The following is an 18,131-nucleotide window of genomic DNA, read 5'->3' as shown; positions in this document are numbered from 1 at the left end:
CCCTGAGCACAGAGCCAGAAGTAAGCCCTGAGCACTGCTGAGCACAGAGCCAGAAGTAAGCCCTGAGCACTGCTGGGTATGGCCCAGAAACAAAACACAAACAAATGCCCTAGTGCCTGCTTCATGTGCTCTCAGACCTCTCGAGAACATGAACACAATGGGACTGGAGTGATAGAACACCAGGTAGGGGGCTTGCCTCGCACATGGCTGACCCAGGTTCAATCCCCAGCACACCATATGATCCCCTGAGCACTGCTATGAGTGGTTCCTGAGAACAGAGTCAGGAGAAAGCCATGAGTACCTCCTGGTGTGGAAAAAAAAAAAACATCAACACAAACACACACAAACACACACACACACACACACCCCACACACAATTCAGCAGATGCATTGCCCCAAATGCCCTAACACCTGCTTCATGTGCCCTCAGACCTTTTAAATATACTCGTGCGTGTGCACAACTGCACGCATGCACGCACGCGCGCACACACACACACACACACACAATCAGGAAAGATTTATACTCACAGTCCCAAGGGTCACCAACACGGATCTGTGCATAGGCTTTCTTAAGTCTGTTGACAACTTCATCATGGATGCTTTCATGTAAAAACTAAGTGGAAAAAGAAACAGTCCAGGGCACAGAAAAATTAATGTACAAATTTGTAAGTCATATACAGATTTTCTTAATTATAGTGATTAATAAAAGAACCAGGTAATTCTGCCTGGTTTCTGAATGGCTGTGATTCCTAAACTTTGGATCTTCTCCTTTTTTGCATTAAATATAATACATTTTAGATGAACAAACTTGAAACATTATCTGTCATCCCATTGCTCATCAATTTGTTCAAGCGGGCACCAGTAACGTCTCTCATTGTGAGACTTATTGTTACTGTTTTTGGCATATCAAATATGCCACGAGTAGCTTGCCAGGCTCTGCCGTGCAGGCGCAATACTATCGGTAGCTTGCCAGGCTCTCCAAGAGGGGCAGAGGAATTGAACACGGGTCGGCCGCATGAAAGGCGAACGCCCTACCGCTGTGCTATTGCTCCAGCCCCGAAACATAAATACCTTATAAATATCAGATCTCAGATTATTTTGAGAAATTCAACTGAACAAGGTAAAAATAAAGGAAATTTTAATATTCATTTGTTACCAAATATAGAAGAAATGGGTATGAAAAATAAGGGAAAAGTAAACCCTTAATTTCATATGTTTTAGTTTAATTAAGTCAGGCTATATCTTACAAAGAAATTTTTCTTTTTTTTTTTTTTTTAGTTTTTGGGTCACACCCGGCGATGCACAGGGGTTACTCCTGGCTCTTCACTCAGGAATTACCCCTGGCGGTGCTCAGGGGACCATATGGGATGCTGGGATTAGAACCCGGGTCGGCCGCGTGCAAGGCAAACGCCCCACCCGATGTGCTATCGCTCCAGCCCCAGAAATTTTTCATACTTAAAGTTGAGAGAGAAAAAATAAACCAATGTCTGTACAAATCAACTCTAACTTTATATTACAATAGGAAAAAAATTAATAATATTTTTTTAAAAAACACAACAACAAATAGAGGCCAGAAAGCACAGGGAATAAGGCATCTGTCCTGCCTCTGGTCAACCTTATTCTGATCCTGGCACTGCATGGTCCCCCAAGAATCACCGGTAGTGCGCCCCAAGCACAGAACCAGGAGTAAACCCCAAGCACTGCTGAGTTTGGACCAAAATCCACACGACACACAGTAGACAAATATAGCCAAATTCTATATGTAACCAAGTCTTTCCGCGACACTACAGTTTTTCTATACCACGGACAATGGTAGCTACATCCCCACAGAATGAAATCCTGCTCAAATGTAAGTGCAGAGATTAGTCACTCAACATTAAAATATGTTCTAAATATACTCAAGGAGACTAAAGAGACCATGCATGAAGTCACTGGCTTTGGGGCCAGGGGTCGCCCCAGCAGTGCTCAGAGGCCCCAGATCCTGTCTGACCTAGCTAAGCTCCTCATAGTTCCCTGACCAGGAGCAGAACTGCAGTGCTGCTTGGGCGGGTGGCACTTGGGGTCACCAAGGCTATACCCAGCAGTGCTGGGGGAGGGCTGGTCTGGGGTACACGTGGGAATCCAACCAGGGGCCTCAACATGTAAGTCATCCGGCCAACCCAGTGAGCTATCTCCATAGTCTAAGGCACTGACTTTTTATTTTCAATGTTATCTTCCTTCCCTCTTTTTTTGGGGGGAAGGGTCGTGTCAGATTAAATGTAGCGTCTTAGACATACAAGGTAAATGCTCTACCACTGAGTGGCATTTGGCCCCCATCACTGACTTTTTGAATAAGTTATGCGACATCAAATCAAGTTGCAGGCTCTACATACAGGTCAAATATCCCCCAAATTAAAAGACTTTGCTAGTTAAAATGTTTTTACAAATAAATCAGGCAATGGTCTGCGGAGCTAGTACCAGGACTAAGGCTAGCTTACCTTGTATGCAGCCTACCGGTTAGCATCTCTGCACTGCAGATGGTCCCAAGACCACCACCAGGGGTCACTCTTGTGCACAGAGCCAGGGATAGACCCTGAGCACTGAGAAGAGGAGCCAAAAACAAACAAAATTTTTAAAATGAAACAAAATCCTCATCTCACCAGAGAGAAAGAGGAGGAAAAATGAGCCAGGGATAACTCTTTTCAAAATTTTAGTTGAGTTTCATCTTCAAACAACATTATCCCTAATCTTCCAGGTACAGGATTGAGAGGAATGTCACCTGTCGGTCCCTCTGCAGTCAATCCAAGAGGGAGCCCCTAGTGGAGCAGAAGCATGCACGAAGGACGGAGTGCAAAAACCAGGTGAAGGAGCATCTCTGCAGCAGCCCTCCTCTGACCCTCCCTAACTGTCCTGTGTTAAAAAGTGGTGTGGAGGGGTGAGAGCAATAGTACAGTGGGTAGGATGTTTGCCTTGCACATGGCCAACCCAGATTCCATCCTTGGCATCCCATATCGTCCTCTGAGCACCACCAGGAGTAATTCCTGAGTGCAGAGACAGGAGTCACCCCTGAGCACTGCGGGGCGTGACCCAAAAAAAATCCCAAACAAACAAACAAAAATGATGTGGGGCCAGAGAAATGGTATAGTAAGGCACGTGCCTTGCCTAGAGCCAACCCCATTTTGATCCCCCATCACCAAATGTGGCCAGGAGTGACCCCTGAGCACAGAACCAAGAGTAAGCCCTGAGCACTGCGAGGTCTGGCCCAAAGACCCAAACCCAAACGAGCGGTGCTGTTAGAGCTCAGTCCTAGAGTGTGTGCAGCCCAGGGTTTGATCTGCCAATCAACCAACCAAGTGATCCAGCAGGAGAGGTGCTGGGATGGGACTCACCAGTCGCCGTGCAGTGGTACACCTCTGGCCAGCAGTCCCCACGGCCGCAAAGAGAGCAGACGGAACGACCAAGCTGAGGTCCGCATCCTCGAAGGCTTGGGAAAGCAGAGACACGGCCGTGAGTGTGGCGGGGCGAGCAGACGGCTCATCCCCAACTGGCATGAATGGTGCCTTCACTGAGCAGTCAGACCCGCATGGGGCACGTTCACCGCCAGGAAGACCACGACGTGGGAGGCGAGCCGTGAGCTCTGCGCACAGTGAAGCCAGGCTCTCCTTCCTCTGACCTCTTTACTCTTGCCACTGAAGTTTCTGACACTGACTCAGCCTCCTCTGGGGCCCCGCTGTGAAGTCTTCTAAAAGGCCACACGCTCTCTGTCAGCTCTTCCTGCTGTAGTCTCAACCCCTCGGCCCACAGTCTGATGCTCCTGGTGTCACTCACTCAACCGATCTCTGAAACCCGTCAAGCTCTTTCCTCCTGCACGGGAAGATCTTGCTCCGATTTGGAGGGAAACCTCGGGGACCGCACCTCAGGTGCTTCTCCAAGTCTGGCTCTGCCGAACACATTAGTGCAAAACCACTTTCCAGGTGCTCTCTGCTCTCCAGTCGTATCCTTCCTCTGCCCTGGTCTCAGAAGGGAAAACAGCAGTCTTGGCAGTGGTAAGCCTTCCATTAATATTAATTGAAAGTCCTTCCTTAGATTTTTCAGAAACAGAGTCATAATTCACTCTTCAATTCCGCCCTATCTGCGCTAGAACTACATCCCCAAGCTGGCGTGGAGGTTAAGAAGATAGTCTGTGAAGCTTCCCCGCCTGGGATTTCTAGCCTGTCCCTACCACTTTTATTTTTATTTTATTTTATTTTTGGGTCACACCCAGCAATGCTCAGGGGTTACTACTCCTGGCTCATGCACTCAGGAATTACTCCTGGCGGTGCTCTGGGGACCAGATGGGATGCTGGGAATTGAACCTGGGTTGACCACATGCAAGGCAAACACCTACTCGCTGTGCTAACGTTCCAGTTCCTACCCCTACCACTTTTGTGTTGTTTAACCTCTTCAAGTCTCAGCTTGCTCCATCAGTAAAAAGGATTTAATAATATCTGGGTACATTCTGGCTAATAATTAGTTCAAGCTTCAAATGCGGTTAATAATGGTGTTCATTAATAATGATGAGTATTGTGGGGATTAATGGAAATAATCTATATGAAACAGCTGAGAACAGTGCCTGGCAAATACCCACTCCTCAATAATGGTTTTGCTTTGGGGGGTTTCGTCTTGTTTGGGTTTTTGCTTATTTGGATTTGGTTTGAAGACCACACTTAGCAGTACTCAGAGTTTACTCCTGGTTCTGATCTGAGAGATCACCCTTGACAGGCTCAAAGGACCAGATGAAATGCCAGGTTGGTCACCTGTAAAGTAAGAACTCCACCATTGTACTAGCATCCTGGCCCTTCCTCATGTTAACTATACAACTAACCTTAAAACCTAGGGGCCTGTGGGGCTGGAACAATAGCACAGCAGGTAGGGCGTTTGCCTTGCATGCGGCCGACCCGGGTTCGATTCCCAGCATCTCATATGGTGCACCGCCAGGACTTATTCCTGCGTGCATGAGCCAGGAATAACCCCTGTGCATCGCCGGGTGTGACCCAAAAAGCAAAAAAAAATCCAAAAAAACCCACGCCAGATATGTGCCCCAACCACTATAATATCTCCTGGCCCCTTTCTACACTTCTAGTGTACACCACAAATAGGCATCTAAACATGATGAGGGTAACATACAAACTAGCAAGTATTGCTTTTTAATCACAGAACCCATGATTTAAATTCATTACAGTTTTCAGTAGATTCATAAACCTATCTACAGTTATAGTGCTGCTCTATCTCCTTTTGTGGGAAATAATCAAAAGAGAAAATCTGGGCCAGAGAGATAGGGCAAGGGATAGAGTGCTGGAAGACCCCGGTTCAACACCTAGCACCACATATGGTTCCCCAACACCTGACGAGTGATCCCTGAACACCTCGAGGCATAGCCCCCAAACAAACAAAATGATCTTCTTTGGTTGCTCTTCAAGAACACGAGCTTATCTTGTCTTTATGTCTCTTTGCTTGCTTTTTCCATTCTGAAGAAGCCATATTCTCTCTTGAACATATACTCCTTTCTTACTCTCACCTCATGTCTATCTAAATAAGTTTCAATAAACACTATCTTGGGGCTGGAGCGATAGTATAGCGGGTAGAGTGTTTGCCTTGCACACAGCCGACCCGGGTTCGATTCCCAGCAACCCATATGGTCCCCTGAGCACCGCCAGGGTTAATTCCTGAGTGCAGAGCCAGGAGTAACCCTTGTGCATCGCCGGGTGTGACCCAAAAAGCAAAAAAAAAAAAAAAACAGCACTATCTTGCTTTACAAAAAAAAAAAAAAAAAGAATTTCCAAGTCCATAGGTAAGGGATAAAATGTCTCAAGGAAACACTCCTTTCAAACATGAACATACTCAATACCCACTAAAGATAAACTAATGTTTTAGAGAGGAATCAGTCAGTTATATCTACCTTCAAACTACTGTCCTGCCTTACAAGTAAAATTCCTTACCAAGAGACATGTGTAAGACATACATAGCACAGAAGAAATGAGCCACTATACAAGGTCTACCTAGTCAGGAATATTACTGAAGAAATTTGGAAAATAAAATAGAACAAAGCACAGGACAGACTTACCTATGATGGCATTGTTTCCTCCAAGTTCCAACAAACTTCTCCCTTTAAAAATATACAGACACAGTTCATGTCACAGACTTTCCAAATTTCACAATTTTAACCATTGTTCCGTGATTAGATGACAGATAGTCCTTCTCAAGAAATATACTAAAATGGGGCTGGAGCAATAGCACAGCGGGGAGGGCGTTTGCCTTGCACACAGCAGACCCAGATTCGATTCCCAGCATCCCATATGGTCCCCCGAGCACCGCCAGGAGTAATTCTTGAGTACAGAGCCAGGAGTAACCCCTGAGCATCGCCGGGTGTGAACCAAAAAGCAAAAAAAATAAAAAATAAAAAATAAAAAAATAAATATACTAAAATAATTAGTGGTGACACTCCACAGTCGCCATCACACTCCCAATTGGACTCCACTGCTCAGACGACCCTCATCCAGAAATTAATTGGTTGAAAAATTCAGGTGTGCGGATTTTGTGACTGAAATCTCACGGCTTTCACATAGTTGAGACGTGCTACCTCCCCGGATCTTCCTGTACTTGTAGAAGCCCAGCAGTAACACACACACCCCAAAGCTGCCACTCAGTTAAGAATTTAACTATAGCTGTATCACACCGTTAAAAATTTTTGCCATCCTAGAACAAACTCTATAACACTTATAAATCAGGAGTAGCACACCAGATTGATGGAATGTAATACAGAAGGCAACCAATCTCAATTAACAAAATATAAACACAGAAGGCTTAACCTTCAACATCTTAGTAATCTCTGATACAAGGGCTCAATGGCTCCTTGGTGAGATACAACAGTCTTCATCAATTTCTTCTAAGGAAACATTTTTTGATCATCCTTTTGGACCATATGGGGTGCCGAGGATTGAACCCAGATTGGCTATAATAATGTGTATATAATGTCTATAATTGGATATAACTCCGTTTCTCAGGTTCAGAGGTATATTTACTACTGATCTTTGAGCATTCCTCAAAGACTTTAAAGTCAGCTTTTATGTAAATAACTGTTATTTGTGATCTCAAAAGCCCTAATGACAAAATAATTTATGCTCACCTCTACTGCCCTGTAGCAATTAGGTGTCTAGTAGATATTAATTATAAGGGAATATGGCTGTTATTACCAAAAGTTACCAGGTTCTACAGCTCTAGTCTCAGTTGGTTAAATGACAGTTTGCTGCCATAGCATTATGCTTAGTGATAAGAAAATCAGGTTCTACACCTAACACTGGCTTCAATTGCTTTTCGCTTGAGAGAAAAGACCTAAATTTCCTATATCCTTCCAGTTCTCTGACTACTAATCACTAGGTGTCTCCAAGAAAAGAACACCTCATATTGGATAAATACATTTTAATAAACTATAAATCCTACTAATGATACTTGGTGAGAACAAACTACTGTTTTGAATAAAAAGGGGAAGAGAGAAGGATGAGAAGATTAAAAGTTGTTAGTGAAAAGAACAGAATCAATGATCTTGGGTACTTTTTCACATGCTTATGAGTCAACTGTATGTACACATACATACATGGATACAGACACACACATGTATCCACACAACTATGTTTTTGCTGTGCTAGCAATTGAACCCAGGGCCTTGCACGTACACCTGTGCTCTACCACTGAATCACATCCCTGGTCCATTTTTCACATGTTAGCAGGTTTCTGTGAAGCACAGAAGTTTTCATTTTGATAAAATCTAATTACTTATATTTTATTTTAGATCTATGAATCCACTGCCAATCCAAAGTGACAAAGGCTTGAACCTATGTTTTCTTCTAGATTTAAAGGATTTTTTTGTTTGCTTGGTTGGTTTTTTTTTTGTTTCTTGGGTCATACCCGGCGATGTACAGGGGTTACTACTGGCTCTGCATTCAGGAATTTACTCCTGGTGGTGCTCAGGGGACCATATTGGATGCTGAGAATCGAACCTGGTTCGGCCGCATGCAAGGCAAACGCCCTCCCTGCTGTGCTATTGCTCCAGCCCCTAGATTTAAAGTTTTAACTCCTATATTTAAGTGTTTGGTTTGTTGTTGTTTTGTTTTGGGGAGGGCTAACATCTGGCTGTGCTGAGGACTTACTCCTGGCCCTGTACTCAGAGATCACTACAGGCAGTGCTGCAGGAACCATATGTGGTGCTGGGATTCTAACCTGGGTCAGTCACATGCAAGGCAAGTGCTCTATTCACTGTGTTATCGCTCCAGCCCACATTTATGACTTTTATACATTTTGAGTTCATTTTTATGTATAGGATGAGGTAGAAGTTTGACCTCATGTATATGTATGCGAATATCTAACTGCCCCAGAAGCATTTGATGAAACAGAGTAGCACTGTAGCACTGTCATCCCATTGTTCATCGATTTGCTCAAGCAGGCACCAGTAATGTCTCCGTTGTGAGACTTGTTACTGCTTTTGGCATATCGAATACGCCACGGGTAGCTTGCCAGCCTCTGCCCTGTGGGGGGGATACTGTCGGTAGCTTGCCAGGCTCTCCGAGAGGGATGGAGGAATCAAACGCAGGTTGGTCACATGCAAGGAAAACACCCTACCCACCATGCTATTGCTCCATGAAAGAGAGTATTCTTTTCCTATTGGCATTCTTGTCAGAAATCAGTGAATACAAGGCCTGGGGAAATGCTCATAGAATGAAGCACGTGCTTTCCATGTGGGAGGCCCAAGTTAGATCCCCAGCGGCACATGGTTCACAGAGCATTGTCTGGTGTGGCTGAAAAAAACACAATAAGTAAAAAGCAACAAATAAATGTAAAGGTTTACTTTGGTATTCTCAATTTTATTCCTTTGATCTTTATGTCTCTCTGTGCCAGTATCTCAAAGTCTTGATGACTTTGGGTTTAAGTAATTTCTGACATGAGAATATATAATGAGTTGTCTGACTTTGGTTTTATTCATTTTTTAAAAATTGATTTTAGCTAGTCATGGTCCATGCATTTCCTTGGAATTGAAGAATCAGCTTGTCAATTGCTCCCCAAAAATATTCAGCTGACATTTTTTTTAAAATTGTATTTTATCTGAAAGCATTTGGGCAGTATTGATAATCTTTATTTTTCTTCCATTTGTTTTGTAGCATTGATATCTTAATAATATTAACTTTTCTGGGGCTGGAGAGATAGCACAGCGGGTAGGGCGTTTGCCTTGCACGCAGCCGACCTGGATTCAAATCCCAGCATCCCATATGATCCCCTGAGCATGGGCAGGGGTAATTTCTGGGTGCAGAGCCAGGAGCAACCCCTGTGCATCGCCAGGTGTGACCCAAAAAGCAAAAAAAAAAAAAAAAAATTTAAAAAAAAATAATAATAATATTAACTTTTCCAAAAAGGTGAAAAAGGTGGGGGCTGGAGCAATAGCACAGCAGGTAGGGCATTTACCTTGCATGCAGCCAACCTGGGTTCAATTCCTAGCATTCCACATGGTCCCCAGAGCACCACCAGGAGTAATTCCTGAGTGCATGAGCCAGGGGTAACCCCTGTGCAACTCCGGGTGTGATCAAAAAAAAAAAGCAAAAAGGTGAAAACAGGTTTTACATTTATTTAGGTCATTAGTGATTTCTTTCAGCCATACCTTCTAGTTCCCTGTGTGAAAGACATCTCTGTTAAATCTACCCCCTGTGCAATTCTTCTTGATGTTCCAAATGGAATTGTTTCCAAAATTTTATATTATTCATAATTAAGCTATGAAAATACAATCGAGGGGCCAGAGTAATAGTACAACAGGTAGGGCACTTGCCTTGGATGAGGCCAACCTTGGTTTAATCCTCGGCATCCCATGTGGTCCCCTGAGCCCACCAGGAGTGATCCCTAAGCACAGAGCTCCGAGTAAGCCCTGAGCACTGTTGTGTGTATATCCAGCCCCACTCCCGCCCACCCCCAACCAAAAAAAGGCAGAAAAAATAAAATCCACATCTGACCTTTGTATATCAGATGTCTACCTTAAAACTTTGCTGGCCATATTTGTTAAGTCTAGTAGCTTTTTGTAAGCTTGTTCTTTAAAGCAATGCCCAGACAGAGGAATGATTAGATTAACTTGTCAAGTCTCATCTTAGGCTGAGGTTGGAATATAAACTCAATCTAATTGTCAAAAATTCACTGTCAGCATTATCCTGGAAAACCTTTACAAATGAGCCATAATATAGAATGTACGGAGCCTTGCCTAGATAGCCCTTGTCAGCCACAGAGACATGACATGCAAATGGGAACTGCCAAGCCTTCTCTTCCATATTCACGGCACATCCTGCTGAAGTTAGGAGGTTTCTTTTTTTTTTTAATATGCCACGACATGTCTGACAGAAATTGATAAAAATATTTGCTGTGAGGGGCTGGCGTGATAGCACAGCAGGTAGGGCATTTGTATTGCAAGTGGCTGACCCGGGTTCAAATTCACAGCATCCCATATAGTCCCCCGAGCACCACCAGGAGTAATTTCTGAGTGCATGAGCCAGGGTGCATCACTGGGTGTGACCCCAAAAAAAAAAAAGTTTCCTTTGAGTCTTCTCTGGTTTTTGGAGGAGTGGGGTGGGGGTGGGGGGAAGGGAATAGCATTCTCCCACCAATTCTGCGATTTAAATGTGCAATCTCCCTAATGCTAGCCCGTCGTGATAGTATCTAACAATACCCTTTTCTTTTACTTGAGTGTTTAAAGAATCCTGGCTGGTGTCTCCACAAAAAAAAAAAAAAAAAAAAAGCATCATGAGAAAAGGAATCTGCAATTTCATATTTATCTGTTGGAGGGCACGGAAGTCCCCATTAGAAAGCCAGCACTTACCAAACCTTTCTTGCACCATAAGGGCCACCTGTTTTCCCACCTGAGTGCTTCCGGTGAAGGACAGCAGGTTTACCCGCTCATCTTTGGCCATTGCTGTGCTGCAGGGGAACAGACACGGTCACCTGAGCAGAGGAAGCCGCAGCAGCAGCAGCACCAGCCAGCACCTGGTCAGACACCCCGCGCAGGCCTCTGTCCGAGAAAGTCAGAAGGTGAAAGCCACCCGAATGTCAACCCAGGAATAAGAAAAGGTCTTCATGAGAAGGAAGAAGATTTCTCGGCAGAACCATCTAGCCGAAAGGGCGATCTATTTTGTAAACTCTCTATAAACAAATTACATCTCCAAAACATATGGGGGGGGGTGATAAAAGCCTTCCCTCGACTGAAGGTTGGGGTGTACTAGAGAATAGGATCTTAGGATCGCCAAGAGATCGTTCCAGTTCTGTTGCACATGCTGAAAACTAATTCCCCGAAATCTAGGACCAGAGATGGCCCCATGAGCCAAGCAGGAGGCCTGGGCTCCATCCCTGGCCCCATGGGGTCCCTGAGTACAGCAGAAGTGATGCCCTGCCCCCACCAACTGCCAGAGAGTAGACCACAGGAGTAGACCCTGAGCACTGTGGGATAAGGACCAAATGCAGAACACAAATTCCTGAAAATCTAAAAACAACCCATGGAAAACAACCCAATTATCTCTCATAAAAACTGACTTAAGATGTCCGGTTATGGGGGGCTGGAGCAATAGCACAGCGGGTAGGGCATTTGCCTTGCACTCGGCCGACCCGGGTTCGAATCCCAGCATCCCATATGGTCCCCTGAGCACCGCCAGGAGTAATTCCTGAGTGCAGAGCCAGGAATAACCCCTGTGCATCGCTGGGTGTGACCCAAAAGACAAAAAAAAAAAATGTCCGGTTGTTGAAGCTGGAGGGATAGTACAGCGAGTAGGATGCTTGCAGGGAGCCCACCTGGGTTTGATCCCCAGTATCTTATGTGGCCCCTCAAGCTCACCAGGAGTAATTCCTGAGTGCAGAGCCAGGAGTAACAGCTGAGCATCACCTGGTATAACACCCCCCCCAAAAAAATTTTTTTAAATAGATTTCCAGTTGCCTTGGAGAAATGTAGACCAGATATTGTTGAAACAAACCTCTTTGCTCATAGTTCAGTGTTTCAAAACTTGCATGGCACAAGCCAGGCAGGACAGCCAGGCCATGTCTCCCGTAAGACTGAAATCCTTTGCTGAAACGCAGCAGGCAGGTTTCCCCAGGCCCGGCCCAGCAAACATGAACACTCCTATAAAAGGCAACTGCTCCTTAACACAACCCCTGCACTACTGTGAGCTCTTCCAAGGAAAAGGCAGAAACGAGATGTCCAAAGTGCAACAACAGATTAGACCAAAGGAAAAATTCAAGCTTCCCATGACATTTAAATTATGCTTTACTATGCACTCTAAGTGTGAGAGTCGTATTTTCTATCATTGTCCCATGTATAGGACAAAAGGAGTAGCTTGTTTGCTCCTCTTTGAGATGGACCAGCAAGTGTCCACATATAATGTGAGTAGCTTAATGCTGTTTTACCACAGCAGCACAAGTTACAAGACCTGACAACTTTGAAATCATATCTAATCCAGGTCTCAATCAATAACACGCACCTCTTCTCTCATTATGGTTTGGTACAATTATGGTCAATCCTAGTTTTAAAAAATGAGTCTGAGGGGCTGGATAGTACAGTGGGTAGGGCATCTGCCTTGCACGCGGCCAACCCGGGTTCAATTCCCAGCATCCCATATGGTCCCCTGAGCACTGCCAGGAGTGATTCCTGAGTGCATGAGCCAGCAGTAACCCCTGTGCATTGCTGGGTGTGACCCAAAAAGCAAAATTAAAAACAAAAATGAGCCTGAGACATGATGCCACGTCAGACACAACAGGGAAGTTAGAACTTAATTATGTTAAGTTCCTTCCCAGCAGGGGAGTTTCTTTCTCTTATGCTTTTCAACAAACTTTCCTGTTTCTAACTCTTGAAATTAAAAAAAAAAAAATTTTTTTAAACGGAAATTCTAGACAGAGTGATAATATAGCAGGTGAGGTGTTTGGCTTATATGCAGCTGACCTGGGCTCGATCCCTGGCATCACATATGATCCCTAAGCCCCAGCAGGAATGATCTCTGAGCACAGAGTCAGGAAGCCCTGAGCACCACTGAGTGTAACACAAAAGAAAGAAAGAGAGAGAGACAGAGAAAGAGCTAAGGAAGTAAGGAAGAGAGGAAGGACAAAAGAACCCTACAAGATCCACAATAATAATATCAAAGTCCCACCCCGTTTCCACAGAGGAACCCAGTTTCATTATTCCAGCAAACGTGTTTCTCATCAGCCCTCAACAGAATGGTCCTCTCCACCTATGAACCTACCCAATGTCTGCACCGCCACAAGTCAAGGAACAAATTGCACCAGGCAGCTTGTTGTCCTCCAGAACCTTGGCAATTATCCTAGAAAGGAAACAACAATTACTAAGGAACCATTTCATTCCTGAGCGGTTTGAAAAGCTAGGGATTAATTCTACCCATTGCTTTTCAACTTTCCCACCCCCCAAAGGATCAGGACTAGTTCTGCCCTTCACATGTTTGGAGTTGTTCAAGCACTTAAAAGCTGAGAGTGGGAGAGAGACACAGCTCCACAGGCTGGAAGCCTGGCATGATCCCCGCCACCATGTGGTCCCCCAAACACAGAGCCTAGAGTAGCCCCTGAGCATGGCTGAGTATGGACCCAAAACACAAAGATGAGAACTGGAGAGCTAGAACAGGTGAGGTGCTTACTTTACATATGGCACCACAGACGGTCCCCTGAGCACTCCTGAGCATCGAGCCAGAATAGTCTCTGAATAGTGCCAGATATGGTTCCAAAACCAATGTCACAAATAAAGATAGCTCATACACACTTTTTCTTCCCTAAAAGAATCTTGACAAGGGAAAACACATCCAAATTAAATGATATGAAGAATTAGTGAGGCACACCCTCACAGTGTGCCTCCGGGAGCCATCAGCCCTGGTACAAAGACATAGCAGCAATGGGGCTGGAGCAATAGCACAGAGGGTAGGACGTTTGCCTTACACGCAGCCAACCCAGGTTCGATTCCCAGCATCCCATATGGTCCCCTGAGCACTGCCAGGGGTAATTCCTGAGTGAGTGAAGAGCCAGGAGTAATCCCTGTGCATCGCCAGGTGTGACCCCAAAAAAGTGGCAGAGACATAGCAGCAAGTCCCAGAAGAGACCACAGAGCCGGAGGTCTCTCTGGGCCCCATACCGGGCCAATTTCACCAGAGCACCCCAGATGGAGCAGGTGCACACTCCCCACCTACTCCAGATGGAATCCCGGTGACCAAGAGTTTCCACAGCAAAGCCCAGGTATGGGTCACAGCCACATAGGAAATGCACTAAGCAAACACTTCCCCCTACCTCAGTCACCCCCACTTTTTTTTTTTTTTAATACCTGCTACACAACTGCAGGGGTAACTGTACTAAGCCAAAAACATGCGCTAGAGCTCCACCTTCTGGAAAAACAAAAGAATAGCTTCTACCAGTTGAACAGAAACTAAACGGTGGGGTGGAAGGGAAGGGGCAAAACAGACAAACAAAGTAGCAAAATAACAACAAAAGGAATTTGGGAGGGAAGGGGGCAAAACAGACAAACAAATAGAATAGTAAAATAGTAACAAAAGGAATTCAAGTACACATTAAGAGTAGGAAATACGATTTATTTATTCCTGGGATGCATGGATGGCTCAACATTCACAAATCAACAAATGTAATAACATCCTAACACTAAAATAAAGAATAAAAATTACACCATTGGGATGGGGTAGATGGAGATCTGGAGCATGTGACCTGCATGCAGGAGGCCTGGGTTCAATACCCAGGACCAAAGGGCCCCCCATGCACTGCTAGGAGCAATGTCCTAAGCACCATCCCAGGACTAGTCCCTGAGTATTGCCTGGTATAGCCCCACGCTCCTCCACCTATTACACAGAAAAGGCATTTGGCAAAATACATCTTACATTCATAATGAGCACTCTTAATGGTTTGGGTATAGAAGGAATATATCTCAACAAATAAAAGCCATACAATAAACCCACAGCAAATGCAACACTGAATGGAGAAACCTGCCTTTTCCTCTGAGATCAGAAATATGACAAAGATGCCAACTCTTCCCACTTTTGCTAGAGTACTAGAATAATTAAGCAAGGCAGAAAAATAAATTTTAGAAGAGAGAATCTCAAGTCTCCATATCAGAAAGAAGTGAATTTGTAATAATTTGATGAAGCTACCTGAAATATAGAAAATCCCAGGTAATTTAAAAAAAAAAAAAAACACGAAGGCTGGAGCAATAGCACAGTGGGTAGGGTGTTTGCCTTGCAGCCGACCCAGGTTCGATTCCTAGCATCCCATATGGCCCCCAGAGCACTGCCAGGAGTAATTCCTGAATGCAGAGCCAGGAGTAACCCCTGTGCATTGCCAGGTGTGACCCAAAAAGAAAAAAAAAAACAAAACAGAAACTGTGGGGCCAAAGCAACAGTACAAGGGGGTTAGGGCATTTGAGTGACACAAAAAGTAAAAAATAAACCTGCTGGAACTAAGAGATAATTCAGTAAAGATTCAGGATATAAAATCTACATATATAAGTCAGTTGCACCCCAGGAGGAAGAGATACAGCAGGTGTTTGTCTCAAATGTGACCAACCCCAGTTTGATCCCCAGGACCACATAAAGACCCCCAAGCACCACCAGGAGTAATTCCTGAATGTAGAGCCAGGAGTAACCCCTGAGCATTGCCAGGTGTGGTGTGGCCCAAAAACAAACAAACAATAAAAAAAAAAACTCTATAAAAAAATAATACATAAACAAATGAAAAGATGCCTCTATTCAATCATAGAAGAATACTGCTAAAATGTCCATAATACCTAAATACCCATAATACCCACAGTCATCTACAGATTCAACACAATCTCCATAAAATACCAGAAGTCCTGAGCACCACCATGTGTGGCCCAAAATCCAAATTAAAATACCAAAGTGTTCCTTACAGAAATAGGAGAAATAATCCTAAAATCTGTGTGGTTCCAGCCTTTTGGGAGAAAAAAAAATAGAACTTGCTGAAGGCAAAACACTTCCTGATTTTAATGCACATTACAAAACAAATTTTAAAAAGTATATATTGACAGAAAATGGTCACAAAGATAAAGCTCACAATTAAATCCCAGCATATAATCAATCAATATTCAACAAACGAGCCAAGAACACCTAACGAGGAAATTAATAGTATCTTCAACAAATGTGCTGGGGGAAACTGACAAATCCAATGAAAGCTTTTATCTCTCTCTCATCAATCATAAAAACTAATTCAAAAATAAAAAAAAAAAACTAATTCAAAACAGACTAAAAGACATGACTCCATACCATGAAATTCCTAAAAGGAAACCTAAGGAAAGAGCTTCTCGGTATTGGTCTTGGTGGTGATTTTTGCAGACATGATGTCAATACCAGAAACAATTAAAGGGTGGGATCTGGGGGGCGGGGGATAACATATGGGACTAAAATAGATTCAAAACCTCCCGGAGCTGGAGAGATAGTATAGGAAGGAAAGTGTTTGTCTTGCCCACTAGTCCCAGTTCAAATCCCCAGAGCACCAACAGGAGTAACTCCTGAGCAGAGTCAGGAAAAACCCTTGAGTACTGAAGGGTATGGCCTCAAATCCCAAAACAAAAATGAAAAAATAACAAAAATATTATTGTAGCCAAAAGAGCAATAAACTACCCAAATCCCATGCTTAAGATTAATTATGACCAGAGTCTGAGAAATAGTACAGGTCCCCCAAGCACCACCAAGAGTGAGTCCCTGAGCAAATCCTGGGCATTAATTGGGCATAACGAAAAGCTTAAAAAAAAAAAAAGTGATCCTTACACATGAAATTCAGGGTCTGTCAATAACCTTTCGAGGTTATTCCAGACCTAGTAAAACTAAAGCCATACATACTTACTTTGTGACAGCGACACTAATGAGGGAAGTTGTTGGAGCTCCTTTCCTTGAGAGGGGAAAAAGAGAGAGAAGAGATGATAAATAAGGGGCTGGAGTGATATACAGCAGGTAGGGCATTTGCCTTGTACATGACCAACCCGGGTTCGATTCCCAGCATCCCATATGGTCCCCCGAGCACCACCAGGAGTGCAGAGCCAGGAGTCAGCCCTGAGCATCACCAGGTGTGACCCCAAAAAAAAAAAAAAGAGATCATAAATACCTAATATTATAAAACAGAAGCAAAAGCTTTTGTGAACAAATTCCGGTTCCATTAGACTGTGAGCCTAGGAACCAAGATGGAAATTGTGCTTTAGCTTGGCTCCATGGGGATCTAAGGGGTAACAGCAGTTTCAGGAAGAGAAAAGTACCCAGAGGGCCGAAATACAGCTCCAAGGGCTGGAGCGCCCGCTTTGCATGCAGGAGATCCGACTTCAATCCCTACCTGCATGGTTCCCTGAGCACCATAGGAATGACGATACCACTTAGTGTGGCCTAACAACACACAAATGAAATATGGCATCAAGCTATTTTGAACCCACTTGCTGCACTAATCAGGGCGAAAGAGTTACAGTCACTTTTGCTGGATGCTAACTCAGATACTACGTGAAACACAAATCTAACAATAGGAGCTTCCATTTGACGATCCAGAGAGCTGGGAACGACTACAAGTAGCCCTCCTGGGTTAGTGCTGGAACGCCTCGGGCCCTCGAGCTTTCAGCATCGGCACAGATCGCAAACGCTGACAACTCTGCCATGATCTCAGTCTCTGAATGCACGACCCACAGAGAGCGGCGTTGAGACAGGACATCACTAGCAGGAGAGACGATCCTAGTCTTCCATGTTGGGATGCTGGAAATGAGAACTAAACACAAGCAACTAACTTGTCATCTAGAAAATGGGACATTTCCCCCAGTCACTTTACTAGTAAATACTTCACAGAGATGTAAACTGTAATGCTTAGGTGCAAATGCTGGCCAAACGCCTCTGAATCACTTGGGAATTCAGTTTTATGGGGGAAACAAACAAGAGTTGATACTCAAAAAATAAAGTTCTTCCTCCTCCTAGTTAGTTATTCTTTCATTTTCTGTTCCGGGAGTGTAGGACATAAAAAAGAGAACATTGCCTGACCTTTGTCCTGCTTCAGCCAGAGCTTCAAAACCCCTTAGAATTTCCTCAGTGACAATAAGTGTCCTTTACTGAGCTGAC

The 18,131-nt window shown here is 44.2% G+C and overlaps 1 protein-coding gene across 1 annotated transcript in view; it reads right to left on the bottom strand.

The window, feature by feature from the left end:
- Positions 1 to 18,131, bottom strand: part of ALDH7A1 (aldehyde dehydrogenase 7 family member A1) — a 44,564-nt gene that overhangs the window by 10,230 nt on the left and 16,203 nt on the right. The window contains exons 7-12 of the mRNA XM_004609820.3: positions 16,888 to 16,932; positions 13,266 to 13,343; positions 10,865 to 10,962; positions 6,083 to 6,124; positions 3,369 to 3,463; positions 529 to 613 (exon numbers count right to left, since the gene is read on the bottom strand). Of these exons, the coding sequence (XP_004609877.3) occupies positions 529 to 613; positions 3,369 to 3,463; positions 6,083 to 6,124; positions 10,865 to 10,962; positions 13,266 to 13,343; positions 16,888 to 16,932 (443 nt within the window). The remainder of the gene's footprint in view (positions 1 to 528; positions 614 to 3,368; positions 3,464 to 6,082; positions 6,125 to 10,864; positions 10,963 to 13,265; positions 13,344 to 16,887; positions 16,933 to 18,131) is intronic.

This window comes from Sorex araneus, chromosome 6 (assembly GCF_027595985.1).
Source record: "Sorex araneus isolate mSorAra2 chromosome 6, mSorAra2.pri, whole genome shotgun sequence".
NCBI lineage: Eukaryota > Metazoa > Chordata > Mammalia > Eulipotyphla > Soricidae > Sorex > Sorex araneus.
Note: the sequence above shows the minus strand (reverse complement) of the source record. Positions and strands in the feature narration are given on the sequence as shown.